This window comes from Acyrthosiphon pisum, chromosome A2 (assembly GCF_005508785.2).
Source record: "Acyrthosiphon pisum isolate AL4f chromosome A2, pea_aphid_22Mar2018_4r6ur, whole genome shotgun sequence".
In the NCBI taxonomy this organism is placed as follows: Eukaryota; Metazoa; Arthropoda; class Insecta; order Hemiptera; family Aphididae; genus Acyrthosiphon; species Acyrthosiphon pisum.
In genome coordinates, this window is record NC_042495.1 from 1,477,016 (window position 1) to 1,501,106 (window position 24,091).

Sequence of the window (24,091 nt, forward strand, 5' to 3'; positions counted from 1 at the left end):
CATTGTGCACAGTGACCGGGCACTGTGCACAATGCCCCAATTTTCTACTTTGTCCGTAACATATATATAAAAATAAAAACCGGTCATGTGGAACTTTGCATATACAGACACACACACTACACAGATTTAGTTAAAATGTTGGCACCGACGACGTGCGGTCGGTGTTTCGGAAACACGCCGCGTAATATAATATAGTAATGATGATAATATTATATTAATTCCACGCCGAAGCTCGCAATATTTTGTTATTCAACTGCACAGACGCATTCGCATCGCAATTTGCAATTTCTTCCGTGCAGGTACACTTATATACCACTGCTGTTATGATATTATACATCATTCGTCGTTCGGCCCGTCGACAGTTATTATTATTATTATTTAATGTATACGTCGTGTGTAATATGACACGCGTGTTGCAAGTTTCCGTGACAACTCTTCGCCGCGGTTTGAAGTTTATAGCGCTAAACTATTTTCTTGATACGCACGCAAGCACGGCTTATTGACATCAGTATAGGCGTGCAGCAGTACATTATTATACAACGAAGGACGACGCGATGCCAGCAGCGTCTCCAAGGTGATCCGTTTGAGTGTATTCACGCTGCTAAGCTGCTTCATGATTTCGAAAAGTCTCAACTTTTTTGAAAATATCATTTTTCCGTTATTTTATTTCTTTGCGAAACAACGAAGAATATTTTTAAAATTGTTATCGTTATTCGAGTTATTTTACTTTTTTGGACGACAACAATTTTATATTCCAAAGAAGAATATAATATAATATTTACTATAATAATATTTAGTACTTTTATGCATATGAATAATAATTTCAAACAAGTAGTATTGTAAGTATTTAAAGTTTAGACGAGAACAATTGTTGTGAATCAACATTCTGAGGGGTACCTATCCATGCTCGTCTAAACCTATCTAATTAATTACTAGTACGAAATTCGATTTGTATGTACGAAATCTTCCAAAAAATATTCCGTGACGGAATATGAAATTAAATACGTAATATAATATTGTCATTCAAAAAAGTAAAACGGTTTAAAAATGCAGATATCCGTAAAATGTTGTTTTGCCACGACATCAAATTATGTAAAAAAAAATATTTACAATACAGCAGTAATATTTTTAGAAATAATTAGTGTAAATACTAAAATGGATCTCACCTTGTATATGATATTATACCTACGCGTTTGAGCTTAGCACTTCGACACGATTATATTGTTAATTTTTATCTCTGTGTTAAACAATCCCGTTGAGTTGACTTTTCATAAATTACCTGTTTCGAGTTTGTTAACTCTAGAATTTTCTCTCGTTCGTTAGGCAAGTATAGTTAGATTATAGGTTAGGTGTGTGTGTACTGCGGGTATATACCGGTAGCAGTTTCGAAGATATATATAATGTTATAAAATGTGTACGTACTAATTGTGTCTTTCCTAGCACATTCGTCCCGCAAGTAGGTATTATATTATGAAATAATAAATACGAGTGTGTATTTTTCATTATAATTTCATCTCTTCGCCGTCGTCCAAGAGTTTACGTTCGGATCTCTCAGCGGGTACCCATAAACAAATACAGCTAAAATATATATTTATACACCAATACGTCCACGTCGAAATTGGAATGTTTGTACAAAGTCTCGCAGGTATAACGTTTGTTGTCGGACAGGGATCGATGTATTTACGGCAAGAGCAGAAAAACGTTATTCATTTTTTTTTCATAAAAAATAAAGACTTATCGTTGAGATGTCTGAATTGGCGATATCCCAAAACTTTAGGTGAAAAAATATCTGTTCTTCGCCCAAGCTGTTAAAAAAATAATAATTATCAGCTTATATATATATATTATGTATATTGTATATATTATACCAATAGAGTTTATTTTGAAATGTATTTAAATTTCGGAAAGTGCTAGAGGAATATTAACACCCCTGGGCTGGAGGCAATAATTCGATTATTTATCTTGAATTACTTTTAAACAATGCGAACTTTATAAGGCTAATGTGATTATTGTGATTCGATTAATTTCTTAATGATGGCTATGCGCACTAGTACAATACACATCAATATCAATCAAAATCAAAATGTTTTTATTTTCGAGACAAGCTCCAATAACACACACTGTGTCCGTGTGAATACGATATAAAAACTTTTCGAACCGATTTTTCAAAAATCGTAATCTTGTAAAAATAACTGTGTAAATAAACTAAAGACGAATTTACTTTTTCAAATGTTTTCCCAACGTTATATAGTTTTTTTTAAAGGGTGAAGTGTTTTGTATGAACAGTAGTTACACTCGCTGAAGCTTAAATGGAATTGGCACAAAATAACAAGCAACAACATGGTTGAATAATCGTGTTTTCAAAAAAAAAAATATATATATATAAAATAACTATCTCCCTAAAATATACCGCGATTGTCACCAAATATAATAAAATATTTGTTGATTCAAATGTTTATATACTAACCTATACATACGTGGAACTATATAAAACGGAAATGGAAGGGATATAACTTTTTCTCAGAAAGTCTATAAAGACAATTTTAGTACACATTATTAGGTATTACCTATAAGCTATAACATATATATTAACAATTATCATAGAAATGTAATATAATATATTATAATTTATGTCTATGACAATTATATTCATTTTTTTAAGAATATATAATAATATAAATTGAGTATTTATTAAATACAAAATATAATATATAAAGCGTTCAGAAGTGAAGCTAAAGCCCCCTCCCCCTCTGCCCCTCAATGCTTGATAGATATTCGTTTAAATAATTGGTAATTGGTTAAATACTCTACTTTATTCAACGTCAAATTGTAAATTAAATTATGATTATATTTGAAAATTTAAGTGTTATAAAACAAATAATTAATTAATCGATAACACACTATTTATTCTTATAATATCTACTATTTTATAATATCATACTTATTATATATATTCCGAATTCCGTTAATTTTAACTCACCCAAATAATATATTATGCTTTAAATATGTCAAAAAAAAATGCTAACCCAAATGGATTTGTATCCTATTACTCATATTTCAAATACCTAAATAAAAATGTACGCAAATTAATAACTTTGATAAATTAGTTTTTTGGTATTCATATAACCATTTAATATTGAATATTACTTATATCACATATTATGTACTTAAAGTCTATTAATCGTGTGGTGATAATAACACTTTTGTCATTTTTCTCCAAAATATACAAACTTAATATACTGCTGTTATAAAATCAAAATAATATAATAACGTAAATAGTACCCATATAATTAATGTATTATATTAAATTGACATGTATTTATTCAACTTGGCTTAATTTATTATTCACGTAATAACGTCAGTTTCACACATGGGACACACATGGGAATTTTAATCTTTTCAAGACGAAATGAATTTCTGAACTTCCAGTTATATCAAATTTTATGCGCGAGATACATGAACAATTGAAAAATATCATTCTTTTTTTCTTATGGCAAAATCTCACGATGTAATATAGTGTTGTCGACTTGTTGCTCAAATCTTCTCTGCCAAACGATCAACGACCCTTCGTAAAAGTTAGCCCAAACGGTAGGTATATTAAATAAATTCACTAAAATGGTACCTACGGATTTGAAATCAATTAGCCCGAGAAAAATAAATACACCAGGTCTACTTTATCAAAAGCCTTCTAGAAGTTGGTATACATATAGATATCACTAACCTGAAACCGTGTTCTTAACTTTAAAATCTAGAGCATTTATTAAAATCTATGATGGAATAATAAATTAGTAGAAACTGAATGTTTCGATAAAAATAACAATATAGACTGGGACTTGGGATGGATGTATTATATTATATTAATTAATATACAGGGTGTAACAGATAGAACTGACTTTTGGAATAACTTCTTTGTTTTAATCAATATATAAATTTTATTTTTTGATAGATAATTTATAGTCATTTGCGTTACACCTGTAATGAAAAAAAATTATTTTTAAATTTTAAAACCGAAAATGAAAAATTTTAAATTTGATTAAGATTTTTTTGAATAAATTCAATATAAGTAGCCAATTTGTGAATCTGATTATAAAAACTATTTGGATAATAAAAACATTTATCTAAATCAAGTAGTTTATTTTTTAGAATTTTTTTAAATATCAGTATTTTTTTGATTAAATTAATTTGGAACGCTACAACTTTTTTAAAAATACTATTTTTGGAAATTTGCTAACATTGGTATATTTTTATAACTATTTACTAATCCTATAAATTCATCAATTTTTGTCATAAGTTTAAGTATAGCATAATTTTTTTTTTTTGGTCAGATCTTTCTGTTACACTCTGTAAATGAAATATAGACTTAATAATCTCGGGTACAATTGAAAATATAGCTATTGGCCGATAACTTCTTATACTTATATGTTTATCACCAGATATTTATATTGGATAAGTAGCTGAGGATTTTTCCTAAACATTTAAAAATATACAATGGTGGAAAATGATAATAAATAGTAATAATAATGATAATAGGATAAAAGCTTAATAAGCACACATCACATTTTTTTTTTAAACAGTGGTATACACATCAGGTCTAAATCATGGTTATATTATAGTATAGTAATACAGTATAATAATATTTATTGATTTTGTGTAGTTCGTTGCAACTGTATTTTTAGATTCTTAGCGGTGTTACAAAGGTGTTTATTTTTTTATTTTTTATTTTTTATTTTTTGATATTCTCAATAGTTATTTAATGCCATGGGAAAAACTACCGAAAATTTCGAAAACCCCTAAAAACGGGATTTTAATTTCTAACGTTTTATTTTTCACCATAGAAACGAATAAAAAATTATAATATTATAATATTAATTCAACTTACAAGCTATAATAATTAATAACAATATATAATATCCAAACTGACAAACCGTCTTCGCTCAGAATCGTTTTTCATATACAATGATATTATATCATTGAATTCGAGTTAAATACAATCCATTATACATTGACCCACTTGTAACCTACTGTATAGCAGAGCGACATTCACTTGCCCACTTTTTTTACTTTGCGTTTATCTGTTACAAAATTGGCGCATTTTTATATAAAAAAGTCAAATTTTTGCTCATTTAAGAACCATGTTCAGTTTGTGCAACAGGAATTGAGGAATTATTATATTATACTGTTATTAAGCTATGATAAAAGAGTACCTAATAACAAACTTATGAATTCAACGATTTTAAACGACGAGCGTGGTAGGTACACGACGGAACCTCTGCAGGATGACTTACGGTCGATTCTACAACTGATATGAAACGAGTTGATGCAGTCCACTTTGTCCACCCTAACGTTGGTGTCCGTCAATGTGACTACTAGGTTGGCAGAATGTGTGCCGAATGAGGACCGCTCGGCCATCACTGCGCAGCCGTAGCCGCGATGCTGTTACGTGGTAACTGGTAGATACGTTGATACCGTGATCAACCCGTGGCGGTCGCAGGGTTTGAGTCCGGTTGTGTGGGACCGTCGTCGTAGCTGTCTTCGGATGATGTAGTGGCACCGATGGTGTTCCTGCGGAAAAGTGTTTTTACAATCTACTATGAGAGATTATTTTAAAATTGAAATATTGTATGTAACATTTAATAAAACCGTTTATAATTATTATATGGTTTACAAAAAAAGTATTTTTTTTATATTTTTTTGTTCTCTAGTTACCTATGTTCATTGAAAAATGTATAGGTAGTCTAAGTATAATAAATATAATGTAAAGTTATTAGTCACAAGTGTACAACACGATTCGGTACGGTTCTTATCGACTAATAGAGTCTCGTAAATTTTAAAACAGCCGATTACGTACGTTATTTTTACCTAAGATTTTTGTGCGATATTGCCTGATTTCATTAAGGTTGCGTATTTGACTTATAGTTATAGCGTTTTGCATCGTGTATATTATTATTAATTTTCTCTAAGTTGACAAAACTTATATAACTACGTTGTTTTGCCCAAACATATTACGAGTTTACGACATCAAAAATATTAAAATGTGTTGAGTTTCGTTTTTTGTATACTTTGTACACTATACTTATTACTTGGCACACATCTTAGAATCTTATGTAACTATTATCGTAAATGTATAACGTACAATGGCGATGCAATCGTTTTATTTAATTAATTAATTATACACATTCCATAATAATATTAGCTAAAATTGTTGTATGTTGTATGTACTGTACCTACTGAGCTCTCGCCCCTCACAGTGCGTATATTATCAATAAATAAGTATACTAATATCAGATAAGTATTTAGTATAACATAAGTTGCATGCATACAATCGTTAAGGATGTTGGCGTAGACTGTAGATCATAAATTGTTATCGCCATTGTACGATATATTGTTATAATTGTATAAATGTTACCAAGTCTCACTATGTTTGTTCGTTGTGGCGGGAATTCGGTGGTTAATATAATTGGAATTTAGGGTGTATACCTAAGTTTGAATGGTCAGAGCTGTATATTTGGGTGAGTAAGTGGCATTTGTGTTAAAATATCGTAAAATGTTAACACCAAGCAATGGAAATTTCTCATTGCTATGAATAGCTCAAAATATTTTGAAAATTTCATCTTATATAGAAAGTAGTCATATAGACATTTAATGAAAATCTAAAGTATCAACAATTATTATTTTTGAGTTAAATCAAAAAAACTAAATGTGACAACTGATTTTGCGTAAATATCTCAGTTTTTCTTACATTTTATTTTGTTTTCCCAACGCTTTTGAAAACTACTTTTACCGACTTTCCTCCCAGAAAATATGTCGAAGTAGAGTTTTTTACTGCTCAAAAAAGTGATAACAAATACGCGAAAAATAAATACACACTCACACATCATTGTAAAATCAATACATTCATCGTTCCGTTATCCAGAATCTAAAATAATTGATAAACTGTAACAATAGCGTTATACCGGTAACTACAGATAGCGATACCATTATGCACTATGCAGTAGCATAATTTTGGTAGGTAATATGTTTTTGGGTTGTATACCACTTTTTTTTCTAACCGATTTTGGTAACGCTTTGCTTTTTACCATGGAAACGCAAATCAACAATAAAAACAAAAAAATTAAATTAAATTTCTAACTAAATGTAACATAATAATATGTTATTATAGATATTTTTCAGTATACGTATACACAAAGTCATATTATCTTTAATTCCTCAATTTTTCTTGCAGAGGAAATATTATCTAGAAACACCCACATTTTGTTGGGAATTTATTTTTTTCTGTATTTTCGGGTAAAATATCACCGAGCAAATAATAGCCACGTATTTTATTTTATGGACAAATTAATGCAATTTGTAATTCCTAATAGTACGTATAACGTATACATATCTTCATATAATATTACGTCCGTGGCAGGCCGAGAACAGTTTAACGGCATGTTTGCGCGCGACGTAATGGAGTAATACTACTCGCCGTGGTCCGTAGCAGTGAAAGGATTAAATTTGAATTTCCACTTCAGTATAAAACTCGGTTAAATTATTGTTTGCTATGTAAATGTGCAGAATTAAACAGCGAGGCGTTTTATCTAGATGTGTATCAGATCCATTATTTAATATAGCACTGCTCTGCAGTTTGCCGTGAAAAAGGTCGTACGCTGAGTAACATTTTCTAGGTTCTTCGGTGTTGGTTATCTTGCACAGTGCACAAACAATATGCGAACACGGTAGGTATGTACCAGCGTGTCAGAAACCACTTAAACGATGGCACGACGCATGTTTTGTTTATGGGTAGTAATTATTATCTAAAATATTTATAAGTTATAAATATTTTAGGTGATGATTACTCGTATATGAAAATAAGCTTTTCTCGTAATAATATGGTGATGCAAGGTGCGACAGTGCACACATTTACCATGATTTTTTTATGTTTAAAGCCTCGAAAGTGTTTTATAAATCATTTATATTTTACACAAATGTGCTACTATAATAGTATTATGGTAAAACGCAGTGAACTAAATATTTAAATGTGTAACGGTGGATAGAAGAACTGCACTGTATATATGGTCTAAGATTGTGCTTTCTGGTGTCAGTCTCAGTGTCATCACAGTAAACTATATTAAAATAATAATTTGATCCATAAAATTGTGTTGGCCGCAACAGTGCACCACCAGGTATAATGTAAGTACGTAGGTATAATAATGTTCAATGGGTATAAATAGGTATATTGTTTTATAATACATTTCTATATTCCTCATTTATATACGAGGAGAACAGTTGTTCAATATTCTTTAACAGTTGTTCTTCTAAATAAAACATTAAAGAATCTGATGTTCGTCAAATTGTAATTAGCTTTAAAGTTTAAAGATTACACTGGGTTTTGATGGTATGTATATCAGTGAAGATTTTAAGACTTGCGAGGTTCGTACTCATTTTAAATTAACAAATCTTTTTGTTTTGATTTGCATATTATCATTTAACTTGAAATCAGAAAAATGTCAACTGTTGCAAGTATATATGAAATATAAACTGTTCTTGATATATTACATTATATATAAACAATTGGCAGTAGGTAACTATAAATAATACTTGTATTATGCATGTAATTATTTTTCGCTAAATTAAATTACGCTGTTGCAATGTCGTATGTAAAAAGTGATAGATTTTATCGAATCTAATAAAAAAAAGTCAAATAGATTTATGCGTATACATTTTTTATTAAACGTGATGTACTTAAACTTTTAAAAATCAATATAGATGTAATACCTAAACCACGGATATAATGTCGCCCCTAGTAATCGTGACTATAACTCTTAAGACTAATCATACCAAATGATCTACATTGCGAAATTGAATGTACATTTCATATTTGGTGAATAGTAGGTAGCGAATAAAGGAAGTTCAAATGATTAAATGATATAATGAGTCAATGTTCATTTTTATAAATCTAATGCATTTCAATATTTTATGATCATTGGTACTTAGTATACCTACTTACCTACTTTTCTCTGTATTATGAATATAATAAATATTAAAATAAACACTTATTGAAAAAATGACATGGATCAATAACTTAATGTTTCTTTTACTCGTTTTATTTCTAACATGACGTACAACAACTAACGTCAACATATTATAATAGTTATAAATCATTATTATCAGAAGTTTAAAAAAGTATAATTATCCCAATAAATTAATGGAATAATTCATCAATTTCTAAATAAATAAAAGTCTTATCATTTTTGGTAGGTACCATACAAAAACGTAAAGAAAACATTTAACACGGTCAATATTATGTTGTTATTACTTAGTACCCTATAGCTAGGATAGTAATTTAATTCGAAATAAGTCATTGAAAGGGGGACGAGGTGGCCGAGCGGTCAACGCGTCGACTTCGGCACAGCCGGTCCGGGTTCGATTCCCGGCCATCGGGCGGCATTTTTCTCCGGGCAAGTCACGGTGTCCGGAGAACAAGTGCCGCCATCCCCCACCCGGGCAATGGCAGATACCTACGGGTGCCCACTAAAAAATTCTGCCCACGTGTTCCAAACAAACAAACCTACAGTTCCACCCCCCACAGTACCAAAGGCTAATGACCTAAGTTGTCGAAGCCTCAACCAAAAAAAAAAAAAAAAAAAAGTCATTGAAAAGTGAAAACATATCATTATTAAAACAAAAAGCATTATAAAATATCAAATTTTTATATTTTTATTTTTATCATTTTCACATATCCAAAGTTCAAGTGTTATTTTTTAATTATGTTTAGTTATTTTTTTTAATTTCAACTGTTCAAAATATATATATATTTTTTAGTGTTAGTAAACGAAAAAATAAAAAAGCATCAGTTTCATGAAAGATGATAAAACAAAATAAACCTAATAAAAACAAGGTTAAAATATAATGTGTATTTGAGGTATTAATTATTTGAGGATTCTGTAGGTATATTATTTAACCTTGTATTAATAATTTTAATATAAGTATCATACACCTACTTTGTTAATTATTAATTTGGTTTATGCAATTATTGTGTTTTAGAGTGAAATTATTACAAGTTTCAAACTTAATTCAGTTTATCTCATAATAAATATTATACTTCTATATATATAATATAATACAAAAGTTTTTTTTAGTAAAATATTTTTAAATTTTTTTCAATTCTCGGTGTATTGTTTATTTAAAAATGATTAATCAGAGACAATGTATAATTACCTTTTTTAATTCTACGGTCTACATAATATAATAATTATAATTATTATATCTATTTAAAACATTTCCACTATTCCATCAAGCAATTTGTTTTTTTATTTACTGTTATAAATATAAGATACAACATAATTCAATATGTAAATGTTTAATAATCATAAAAAAAATATAGTCATCAAAATAGATTTTAAACTATAAAATGGATAGTGAAATAATAATTCCCCAAATAATAAATGTCGAATTTAGTTTCTAACTTGATATTATAATTGAATAGACCCTTAATTTCTACTATTAAGTTCTAATTCGTTAATAGTTAAATCGCTTATACTCAGAACCCAAAAGTTATTTTTCCACTTTGATATTATGTGTCATTAGCGCTGCCAACAAAATAAAGCTTAATATATGAGGTTAGGCGTGCACGTACTAGCTATTACGATACTAACTGCTTCATCGTGTGCATTCTTTAACTATAATTTTTTTAATTGCATCATATGATTCATAAAAATAAAATAAAATAATATGTGCCTTCTACAAAAAAAAGTAAACATGCCACTGATTCACATCGCATTCGTATAGGTACATATTATACAATATATAATATTATTTTATGGGTATCATACAATATGTAACTGCGACAGATATATCAAAATACTTGATAGATATAGCTGATTCTCTATAATTTGTATCTATATTAATATATATTTATGATGTAAAAATATTATATAAATCCAGTAAAATTGCTAATTTTTTTATATTTGAGAGGTAGATTTTTACAAAACAATACGGCATGATAAGCTTATTTAACTTTTTTAGCTTGTCATACACAAGCTAAGGACCAACAGAGAAAATAAAATAAATAAATAATAGTAAATACATTTTGGGATATAACCTTCTTATATTGATGTTAATCTTTAACGTTTATGTTATTTCACACTGTTGAATAAAAATAAATATTTGTCCTCTTCAGACTCAAAAACTATCTAGAGTAACAGATTCCTTAAGACTTGGAGGGTGTCTATACTCTATAGGCTATTGCCTATTGGCCTATAAAGGCTTATAAAGACTATTGCTTATTTTTTTTTAAATCAATTACTTTTGAACATATTTTTGATTTTGGCACATTAAGAGTAAAGACAAATACTAGTATTAACTTATTTACGTTGGATTTTGAGCATCCAGTTTTTTGTGTTTACATCAAAAATACGTCCAGAATATTGATTAATTATTAAGAAGTGAAAAATCATAAAATTAAAGATTGTTATTGACTATTGTGTTTGGTATATTTCAACTAGTGAATCAAACCAGAAAACGATAGTAAGATATATTAATTCTAACACGGGCGAAATTGGGTAATACACAAATACAGTTATATTATAATTTATATATAAAGACAATAGACATATAGTTATTTTTATAACTAATTCTGTGACGAATAAAATTATATTCACACTAAAAATTGATCAAAATTAAAATCAATTCGTCGATGTCCGATATGTATCTATAGATTTGATCAGTATTTATTCGCGAGTTGGTCGAGAGTGAATGACGTAGCGGCAGTGATTTTTCAATAATATAAATTTCGTGCGGGAAAAACTACTTGTGGGATCTCATAATTTTTCTTTTTAACCACCTGTGATTTGTTCGCAGGTAACACGTCGGTGCTGTTGACGGTATCGTTCACCGTCGAACGGTACATAGCCGTGTGCCATCCTCTGCGCGGCCGCGTTCTGTGCACCGAGTCCCGGGCCAAGCGAGTCATCCTGATGGTGGCGCTATTCTGCATCCTGTGCACGGCCACCACGCCGCACGAGTGGCACATAGCCATCAACGCGGCCACAGGCAAGTTCCAGAAGAGCAGCACGGAACTGGGCCGGAACGACATTTACAAGAAGGCGTACAACTGGTTTTGCATCATCACGTTCATATGCGTACCGCTGCTTGTGCTGGCCGTGCTCAATTGGTTCCTGATCAACGCGGTCAACCAGAGCCGCCGGAACCGGACGCGGCTCACGTGCCAGGTAAGCCAGTAGTGCTGCAGTGGCCCACCCGTGATCTTATACGACGTCGGTCTTTAACGGCGTTGGTCTTATACGGTTTTGGTCTAATACGATGACTATGGGATTTACCTTCTTAGCGACACGATTGAGCAACTATAGAATATTTTGAGTGACGTTGCTGAAATGTTATGAGTTATTATTTTCACGTACCCACTATAATACATATTCATTTTTTATTTTTTTATGATCAATCGAGGAGATTTTCTTTTATATTTCTGTACCTATCCTTTTATACGCCTGCAGCAAATTTGCTCAATCGTGTAGTAAAAAAAGGCGTTCTGTGCTCAATTGGGTCGTACCACATGCGTGGGGAAGTAATAGTGAAATTAGGGCTGTTTATATTGGATCTAATGAATATTATGAGTTATGACTTTCACGTGATCACTGCACTTTAGGTAGGCAGATATTTAATATGCACTCGCAAACGGTTCTAAACCGGAAAATATTGCGGTTATGTCAAACTCATCGCGAATATACCATAATAATATATAGGCCCGATGATAATGCAACGGCCTATCTTATCTGCACGGTAACACCAAAATAAATTTCGGACAGTCTTGTGAAACTTTTTTTTTGGATAGAGGGTCACATTCACTAGTGCTTACTGCTTATGACAAAATCTCAGCAGCAAATCTCCATCTATAATCAAATGTTTTTGCATCACATTTCGCGAATGCGTATTTTATTTATAATGTCTTATATACCTACTATACTAATATATAGAGTCTAATTAATTATCTCCGGCCTTCCGACATATGCCGCCCGTCTCCCGATAGAATTACGCACAGATCGTCACGTTAAGATAGGATGCACAAAGTCATGCCTTATATAACACGCACACGTCCTTGGTAGGAATAAACAGTTTATGCGACTCACGTGTTCGGAGTCACGATCATTATTTAGATATTAGTATTTATTGTATTTCCGCAAGCTATCGAACGATTGAGAATGTCTTACCTTTTTGACCAAACGATTGAAAACACTTAAAATTCGTAAAAAAAACTCGCCACTCGCCCAAAAAACTAATATACGGCCGAGAACGAATTTACGAGCAACGTTGCGCCATATCATTTAATTGGCTATCGAAGGATTCAGCACGTTTAATTCTTTTTTTTACATTGTCTTACCGTAGCTATTTAACTCTAAAGACGCATTTACGACTTCTGCTTCGTAATGACTTAAAAATATCGCAGACTAAAAATCGATTTACGCCACCTTCTCTGGTCATCAATCTTTTTAAATGCATTTGAAAGTTGATTTTCGCTATTTATCTGGACCAATGACAAAAATAGAGTACAATCGTTCGATAAAAATTATGAAATATGACAACGTCGGCAAAAATATGTAAATTGAGCGTTCTCAGTCGTATTTTAACGTTTCCGTATAGATAGTATAATAATAGATGGATACTGCAGGATAGGTTTTAAAAATCCGAGAAAACCTTGTAAAATAATAGTGTGACCTGTTGTACTTACAACGATTTTAATTTTATGCGCGCACAAACGGTCTACCTGCAATTTTTAAAATGTGTGAATAACATGCCATGACCTTTTTAAAAATGTGCGCGCAACACAAATTTCTAAATAATATAAATAGAATTGATGCATTGAATGAATAAACATATTATACTAAATAAATACTATGCATCAGTTTGAGTGCTTAGGTACCTACCTGCAGTTATATCTTGGTACCAAAAACATATACAATAATATTAGGTATTTATTCTATTTCCTCATTTCAAAATACGCTGTAGGCGTCCACGATAAAATATTGGTATACAATTGAGTTATGTAACTAAATTGTATTTTTCGAAATCTATAAGGCTTAACGACATTGTCTATGCGATTGTTATTTAGTTTCCATGAGTTTTCCGCCATTATGCAAAAGCATAACATTCAAATTCATTAAATCCTACCACCAAATATAGATTTTAGGGATCGAAACCTTCGGGCAAATAAGCCACCACGTGACTATAATATATAATAAAATTGATATTTTTTTTTTTTACAAAGTTGATTTTTCGATTACCTGCAGTACCTATTACGCGGACGACAGACGTACGCGTATAATAGTTTACTGAGGTAGGTAGATTTATTTAATATCAACGCACTCAAATCAAAATTAGTTTACCACTGCAAACAAAAAACAAGGAAAAAATAAATAAAAAATGCATATACATTAATAAATTAGTAATACCACAAGTAAACACCGCGTAAGCACACACCGATTCTAACATTATAAGCTCTTTAAATATAAAATCATTATCCAAGTTTTAATTAGAAAAAAACATTGAGTCCTTACGCATCGCACGTTTAAAAACAAAATACATAATAATAATATATATTATAGGTACCTATGTATAGTTTAAATGGTGCAGCAGTGTTCTGCAGTATAATATAAATTTTTTTTTAACATGCATTTTATGTACAAGTAATTGTTCTTAAAAATCGTAATCCAAATATTTGCTTAAACAAAATACGTCATGTAATTGAAAATAATTTACGGAAACAGGAAGTTTTTATTTCCACGATGCGACGTTGATAAAATTGATGAAACCGGCAAGTATGAAACAAAGCAAATATTTCTATACAGTGTTTACATGCATTTACACAAGTAATTGATACCGCAAGCTATACTATTTACTATTTTCTGTATTCTCGAGGCAGAGATTTTTTTACGAATATCATATATATATAATATATATTATGTATATCGTCTATATCCAAATAATATAGACGATATTGTACATTTTAGACAGAAACCCTCGTGCTCTATGCAAATTTATAATACTATTCTATTCTTTTTTATTCATGAACAAACAGAAAAATAAAAAAGAATAATATACTATATACTAATGTAAAGCATAATCCTATATACATAGTCGATTTCACGATAATTCAAAAATATCTATCTGACTATCAGTAGTTTTTAATTCACGACGATAATAAATAAAACGCTAATGGAATTATAGATACCTACTTAGGTATACCTAATAAAATAATATTCTGATAGTGTATAATCAAGTTTTTGTGCTATAAATCTTAAGGTTACTGTAACACAAATGTATGATCACGCTTATTATTTTCACATAGAAACAGATAGTGACTCACCAAGCAGTCTAAGATTTTTATCTTGAGAATTTTCGGGTGTCTAGGATAGGCGTGTACCACTCTTTAGAGTGTCTAGTGGCCGATATCAACGGTTTTTTCAATTAATAAGAACAATCATAAAATTATCGAGTAACAGATTTTTTTTTAAATGTTGATGTATGTAAATCAAAATATTAATGATTAGTTATCACTTATCAAGTTACTACATTATTTTATGTGCTAAGGGTAATAATCCTTAATATTGATTTTACATCAAATATAAAATATATTATGTGATAGGTATTCAGTCAAGTGCATTTTTAACTCGGACAATTTTTGCCAATATTAAATACTAATATATGTTAATATGTATTATTAATTTGGTAGGTACCTACTAAAATTATTTTCAAATCATCGCATCATCATAGCACAGATCTTTAAATCTATTACCATAGAGTATTATTCTTAGTACCTACCAACAAAAAGTTAAATAATTCTGAAATTGACTATTACCAAAATACCCTAATCATGTTTATATGGATATTTTTGTAAAAAAAGTTAGTTAATAACTAAGAAACGCTCATTCTAATTTTAAATTAGGTACATCAAAATTTTCAAAAAAATTATCCTCTAAAGAACTTATAGTAAAAAGGGGGGGTTCTCGTTTGATAAAAATAACTTTGTTTTGCCACAGATTAAGTAGTACAACAAAATTCAAAATTTGAAAAAATTGCCTTTAAATACATATAATTAAAAATTTGAAAAATTTTAATTTGAATTCATTCATTATTGAAGGAAAAAATTTGGGTGAGCATGCTTGGTGATTGGTGAATCACCTTGTACCTAGTAAATATGTGAGATATTTTAAAGCTTAACAAATAGAGGTAATATATTATTTAGGTACCTGTATAGTATGCTATACAAATACACAATACTAACAACTCGTTGCTGTAGGTAGTACCTTGCCTATACACTTTCAGACATTTGTAATTTTTTATATTCTACGGGACACTCTAAACATACAAGGTTTATTTTTTTTTTCAAAACGTAAACACGAACTCCATAACACATGTTGAATTTTATTATGACATTTTGTGTAGTCAATTTAGCGCCCAATTGTGTTGGTATTCAAAGCCAAAAACGTGCTCAATCATTCGACTCCAAATATTCCCCATAGCAACCACAATCGCAGCTGCTTCTTTTCCTAATCCCTAGCGATAACAACGTTTACAAATAACATGGCATTTTAATGAGATTTTCTACTTTATTTATTATCTATTATTTTTTTAAATTTTGTTTTAGATAATTCATTTTGACTATAACGAATTGAAAAAAAATGTAGAAGCATTATAGTGGTTTCAGATGACTGAGCCAAATGGAGTATAGACTTTATTTAGTTTCTACTTTATACCTTCTAAATTACCACGATCGTGTGCGTCCTGCAACTTTCAATCACTTTAAGTGGTCATATTGAACTAGCCAGTAGATTGAAATGCACGTGAGGTACAGATAAAACTAATAATTAAATAAAACTCCACGGATAATGAAAAAATAAAATAAAAGTCGACTAATTATTGATAAAAATCTACTATAGGTACATGGGTATTTTACCTACAATATAATGAGAATAGATATTTAATTATTTTTATAATTATAATTATGATTAGGTACATTTGAATTTAAACATGAGATCACGTTTTATTTTATTTGCTCATCACCATGTTATTATAACTGCACACATCATATAACTAAAAACTACCAAAGTATACTATAGTAAACAATAATTATTATTTTAAAACTAAAATAAATAAGCAATAACGATAGTTATGATTAGTGATTACTTAACAATAAGTAACGAGCAAACAGGTTAAAATTGTATAAAGTAAGTGTCTTAAATTGAGAACGTTTTAAAAATTCTAATGTGTAACTGTGCCCTGTGGTATAATAATTAATACTAAAAGTTAAATATTTAAATATAATATTGCACAGTTGACCGTCGCTTGCTACACCGCGTTATAAATACAGTTTCAAAAGTCTATTATAAGTTCATATATAATAATATACTATATATACCTACTATTACAATATAGATTCTTACTAAAATTAAAATATTTTAAAATATTATTCCCGAGAAAATTATTTCAAAGGTACTAATCTGTTCGATTGGTCATATAAACAATAAAATATTATTTGAAATTTTTGGATTTAAAATCACACAAACGGACCTGGAATAAACTATTTATGTATACCGAAATATATTTATATTTATAATAATATCCTTAGAAGTTAGAACGATAGACATATTATACATTTTAATGAAATGACTAAATCGCACACTTTATGAACATATTTTATAAGTACCATTTAATCATCATACATAATATACCTATATATTAAATATAATATTAAAATATATTATTACCTAATGGCTAATTTATATTAATTAAAGGTAAAACGTATCGTCCGTGTACATAAAAACCCGTGGGTATATAAACGTACTTCAATGGCCTGTGAGTAAAGTACTATAACAAAAAAAAAAGCATAGGTACTTATGTGTTATATAATATGCTCACGCGGGTGGTTTTCAAGAAAACATCTACTGACCGTTGCCGTTTATTTTGTGTACAAAAAATGGTTGGAACATTTCCCGATTTTTTTTCCGTACGGACAATTTTAAAGTAATTTGTACACTTGGTACGAATCCAGATTGTTATCAGCATATGAGTATTTTTCTGTTTGTTTTTTTAAATATATATATACGCATAAAACATGCATATGTGTATACATATAAGAACGTGGATTATGTGTATAATATAATAATATGTTCGACACTATGTATAGACGACCGCACATTGAAAACCTATCTACCTTTATAAGTATAATGGGAATTGTTTAAAAAAAAAATACAATATGGCTTGCAAAAGGCGTGCTCGGCGCTTTTGTGGGTCCTTAGCTGAAATAAGAACAACTCAACAACCACACCAAAAAGTTGATAGGTTCTAGGTTTTATGTAGGTACATGTAGTTAAAAGTATTATCTACATCGGGTAGAGTCTATATACTATTACACTATAGCAATTCTCAATTGCAGTAATAACGATTAGTTTGGTTATACGTTTTGACTTTTTATTTTTGGGCAATGTACTTATTTGCGCATCATCGCCTATGTAAACTATAAAAATAAACCCGTAGATAATAAAGTTGAAATTTTTGTTCTGGTTAAATCAAATATCAATAATACATTGAATAATTATTGAATTGAGATAAAAATTATTTTCTTAGATAAAATATTTTTCACCAGTCACTGTGAATCTAAAAGTTTAACGTGTTATGGCATCGACGTCGACCGCATTATATCAAATATACAATAATTTTACATTATTTGCGTAGGGTGATAAATAGATAAATGTTATTTTTTCTTTTTAAAAATAGTTTCAAAATAAACTCCATAAATTAAGTAGGTAGATAACGAATATATTTTTATCTGATATTAATAACAATATATTATTATATAGGTCAGTTCTCTTAGGAATTAGGGAGATATATTATAAAATAGCGAACAAATATTGTTGGCCCAGACACGACATATTATTGTGTGCTAAATATGCTATGACCTGTGAATAAGATATATTTTTTAGTGTACGAATTATTTGTTATTAATATGTTAATTCAGAATGTATTGAGATATATACTCGTATTTTATTAATTTACTGTCTAAATATGTTTTGTAATTTGTTTTGTTACTCGTTCAATTATTTCGAATAATAATATTTATTATAAAACAATTACCTGCCTACTGTTATTAGTTCATAGTTGTATTAATATCACTACCTATATGTCTGTAATGTATATTATACCCAATTTATTATTTTAATAGCTAAATCAGTAATATTACGACACGGAAATATGCGGATGATAATGATTTTACACTGTGTATATGGTGGATATATTGTATGATATATGAGTATGTATGTGCATATCCATATTATTATTTGTATTAAAAATAAAAATAAAAACGTGATTTAAAAGTCTAAACTAAAACTGTTTTTTTGATTAACATTAATTAATCACAAAAAAATTAACTTGGTTAAATTTAAATGGAATTTAAAAAATGTATGAGCCACGATATTATTATTAAATTACAAAAAGGACAGGTACCTATAATACTACTTTTTATCTATTCTAATTATGGGGCTTGGATATATGGAAGTCTAAAAAAATGTTAAAAACTTAAATGAACAAAAGTCACACAGATACTGACCTTTAAAATTGGGGTCTACGGTCAAAAATGAAAAGTACATCTGAAAAAATATGTATATTATAAACCAAGAAAATTAAACCAAATTATAAATTGTACTGCACTACTGCCGCATATATAACAACTAGACGTCCTTAATGAATCGCCCTGTTTATAATCAGTAATAGACGCTACGGTAAAATGTAAATGAGCAATCATTATTCATTTGTACGAAAGCATATTTTATATGAACTACTGTACAGACATATAAAAAGAGTTTTAAGAAGGAATAAAAAGTTAAAAACGTTATTTTAAATTAAAACATCTATTATCAACACTTCATTCAAATTTTAAAATTAAATAATTTAACATGATATTATATCATATAATTCATAATAGGTAGACGTGTTTCACCACCAATACATAAATACACTGTGCGACGTGCGTACTACTAATTTCATTATAAAATATATCATAAAGATATATAATAAAAATATCTTCTTTAAACCCTGTACTCCACTGAAGTAGAATAAACCTAGTTACCAGCAAGTGTTTTAATATATAAACTATTTGTTTGAACAATATTAATTAATGTTTATAGTGGGTAAAAGACGTAATGAATAGGATTTTAATATATTTATATATTGGTAGGTACATCTCACAATACACGATTTTACTTTTATACTTTAAGTTTAAAGGTACTTTTAAACTTTAAGTTATGAAATTAAACATTACAGTATAATTAGTAATTAATATTTTTTTTTTAACTTTTATTATTATTATTTTAAGCATATTTATCAATACAGCTGTATACCTTTTATAATATTTGAATGGTTCCTATAGACTAAGGTATAGGTAGTACTGTAGTAGGTACTATTTATTAGGCAACTACTTTTGTCGATTTTTCTAAATATCTTTATTCTATATTAAATAATAAATAGGCTAATAAAGTTCTTTTATATTATGCTTTTATTAATATTTTTTAATAAATTCCTTTTTAATAAGTTATTATAAATTTTTGTTCTGTTGATTTTAAATTGAAAAAATTGAAACTGAAATAGTTGCCTATACCTACTGTAGTTGTATCCCAGTGAACTATACTAACAATATTTTAGGTTCTTTATTTTATTTTTTTGTCAGCCGATTTTCATATTATAGTATTTACACTATGAAAATCGGTTTTTTCAAGTTTAATACTTGAATGAGATTCTACTCTATACATCTCTAAATATTTTATGGCACTGGTTCTCAAGTATAGATCAATAACCGTTGTTTATTGCACGCCACTGATAATATACTTATATTAATTTACTCACATATTTATAAAATTCAAATCGTATGCTGTATTCTGAAGGGAATTTAGTATGGTATATGTACATATAGTTTTATCAGTTTTACAGTTAAATTATTTTGTATGTGTATAATATTAAATTTTAAATTACTTACTTCAGACAAAAATGCCTCGCAAAGCACATCAAAAACTGCTTTTATTCCTCTGTGAGGGGGTAAGTGTGTATAAATAAATAGATATAATTTAACTACATACCAGTTTGTAAAAAAAAAAATAAACTCATATAAAAAATACTGTTTTATATTTTTTTGTATTATGTATAACTATATTTGAATATATTATTTTGCATTATTTAAACTCTTTGTGATAAAATAAATGTTTTCTACGTTCATTGAATGTAAATACACACAAATATATTTTACGAATTATGCGTATCATGCGAATTATGTGTAAAGTGGAGTAGGTACTAAATAGTCCGCACAATCGCAGCGCGCTGTGTCCAAAATATATTATCCGTAAAAAATGATTATATTTCACAATTCAGTAAAATCCGTAAATAACAGAGAGGTATTGGGCTTAGAACTGACTGTCGTTATTACGTAAGCTTATTATAATATACGTTCTGCCGCGTTAATTTGGAAGAAAAATTACAATTAAAAATGTTATCGATAGGTACCAATAATAATATGATAGGTATCTAAAAATTGATTAAAAATAATTGGGTATGCTAGCTATTGCTGTTATAACTGTACGACGCATGTATAGAGCCGGTACTTACATAAAAAACATATAATGCCTATAAGTGTTAGAATTGCTATTTTTATAAAAGCATAAATAGTAAATTTTATAACGAGTTTTAATTACTATATTTCTACGATGTGCTCGTCTCGGGTAAGAACATTTAAGTGCGGTTTATTATCTAACTCATCAACAGATGGGAGCACCACGCCGTTTTATAAAACTATAGTCGTATTTCATAGGTTGCCAAAAATCAAAAGAAACCAATTGACATTTTATTTCGTCTTACAATCTGCCAAATCGCAATATAACGTGCAGAGGTTGAAAGCATTCGATCGATAGTTAATTATTTAGATATAGCATAAAATAGTTATATTATTGCCATTTATTTTAGACGGAAATAATAACAGTTACATCATATAGTTATTATTTATAAACCCAATTGAGAATATTAATTATACCCACACTTATAAGGGTACACCGTTGATTAAAGCCTGCAGGAATTAATATGCTAAAAACGTCCACACGCAGAACCAAGTCACCATAATATAAGTACCTCGGTCGATCTCTACTATATTTTAGAAAATGTTGAACCTGCCATCGGGCACCGGATGTACTGACCTTGGACAAATACCACTGGAGAAGCAAATTTCGCGTACAAAATTCTCTAACAATCTCATTTCTCATATAAGTCATAAATAAATCATACTAATCCTTTAATTATTGCTAATCCAACTTCTGAAAAAATATCTGTCAACTTTTGTCGGCGCTTAAAACATTCTTGCACTGGTGCTGAAATATATCTTAACATACAAATACACACACAACACTTAAAAATAAATTTATATTAATCAAACATTACTATGATATTATACATTTGGTCCCTATCATATTATGTTGTTATACTAAGTTTATAGGTTTACCGTAAAACAGCTCAAAGCTAGTACTAGAGTGTTTTTAGGGAATGGCGCATCTTAACTCAAAATAATCGATCAGTACATTTTATTTTATTCCTATAGCCGAGCAAGAATATCGATATACGTATTATGATTGTTGTGTACTTGTAAAACAAATTATTTATACCTATAGGCTGATAATAATAAAAAATAATAGTTGTTAACCAAATGTATTTTTAAATAAAACACTTGTTTGTTCTTGTTTAAATTATTCAATCACCGCGGTGTAGACAACAACGCAAACATAACACTTTTCGTGTTCATAATGTATACAATTACCAGAATCAATATTGACTTTATACTATAGTCTTATTATCTACAGCGCGCATATATTATAATACAGTCGGGAATTATGACACTCGCAAATTTTTTTCCTCTACGACGTTAATGACAATAATAATAATAATATAAAAGAAAGTAGTGACGGAAAACCGAATATGAAAATGCGAAAAGCTATTAATAAAATATAATGTTGCTATTCTTAACTACAGTTGACTAGTTGACTAGTACTACGCGATTTGAACACAATACAGCTGTATGGCGGTTTTTTTTTTATATTCACATCCGTAGCATTAAAAAATAAAAAATAAAAAAACAACAAAAGGCAAAAACACGCGCGTTCGACGAGCATATTATAAGCTGGGTTAAACGTTATAATCGTTAACAATTTTCAACCATCTCGAAACCACAAACCTCAAAATGTTTACCAAACTCTCGACGGCTATCGGGCTATATAGTGTTATAGTGGAACATTATATAGATTATAGGTACCTACCTACTTGTTGTATGCCTTTTAAAATCCGATATAATATGTACACACACTTTCCAGACACACTCGATAATATTATTATATATACATTTATTTATATATCATGTCATCGTACCTATTCGAGAACTATTACGAAAGTTATGTGTTACAATATACATTTTGTTAGACGTGAAAAGGAATAAATAAAACTGCCATCAAATGCGGTTTCCCCCCCCTCTCCGCGCTTCGTACAAACACATATTATTATATGGAGGTCGGTTGAACAGGGGTGGATGTACCCCGCAGTAGCTGTAGGTACTTTGAATATAAAAAAGGCTTTTTTCGTGAAAGTCGTGGTGTTATATCATGGAAATGGTGACCTTATTTATACACATTTATTATTAAAAACACACATACAAATACATTATATTCGAACTAAAAGAGAGAGAGAGAGAAAGAGTGAGAGGGTGATAGAGAGTGAATTTCAGCAAGACTGCACGTTGCGCAGGCGGTGGCGAAAACATTTTTATCGATAAATTTAAAAAAAAAATGCATTAGAAACCCGTGGGCGATCATATTTTGTGGTAAACCATTAGGTATATATCCTCCACCGTCGTCGCAGGGATAAAGCGAACTCGTTAATCGCGGTCTCGTCATAATAATAACAATGATGCCTGCGATGGGCCAGCAGCGAGGGGGCGTTATATATTATAATATCATATAATATACCTACCTTACACGCCCGTCGTCGAGACGTTAACGAGTCATAAAACTGCGGGGGCCTA

The 24,091-nt window shown here is 29.5% G+C and overlaps 1 protein-coding gene across 4 annotated transcripts in view; it reads left to right on the forward strand.

Moving 5' to 3' along the window:
* LOC100573280 (FMRFamide receptor) overlaps nt 1-24,091 on the forward strand; it is a 102,188-nt gene that overhangs the window by 64,219 nt on the left and 13,878 nt on the right. For all 4 annotated transcript variants that reach the window (XR_003839521.1, XM_016808000.2, XM_003247476.4 and 1 more), the window contains one exon: nt 11,839-12,209. Coding sequence is in view for 3 of the 4 variants with exons in the window: in XM_016808000.2 (XP_016663489.1) it covers nt 11,839-12,209 (371 nt within the window). In the remaining variant the exon portion in view is untranslated. The remainder of the gene's footprint in view (nt 1-11,838; nt 12,210-24,091) is intronic.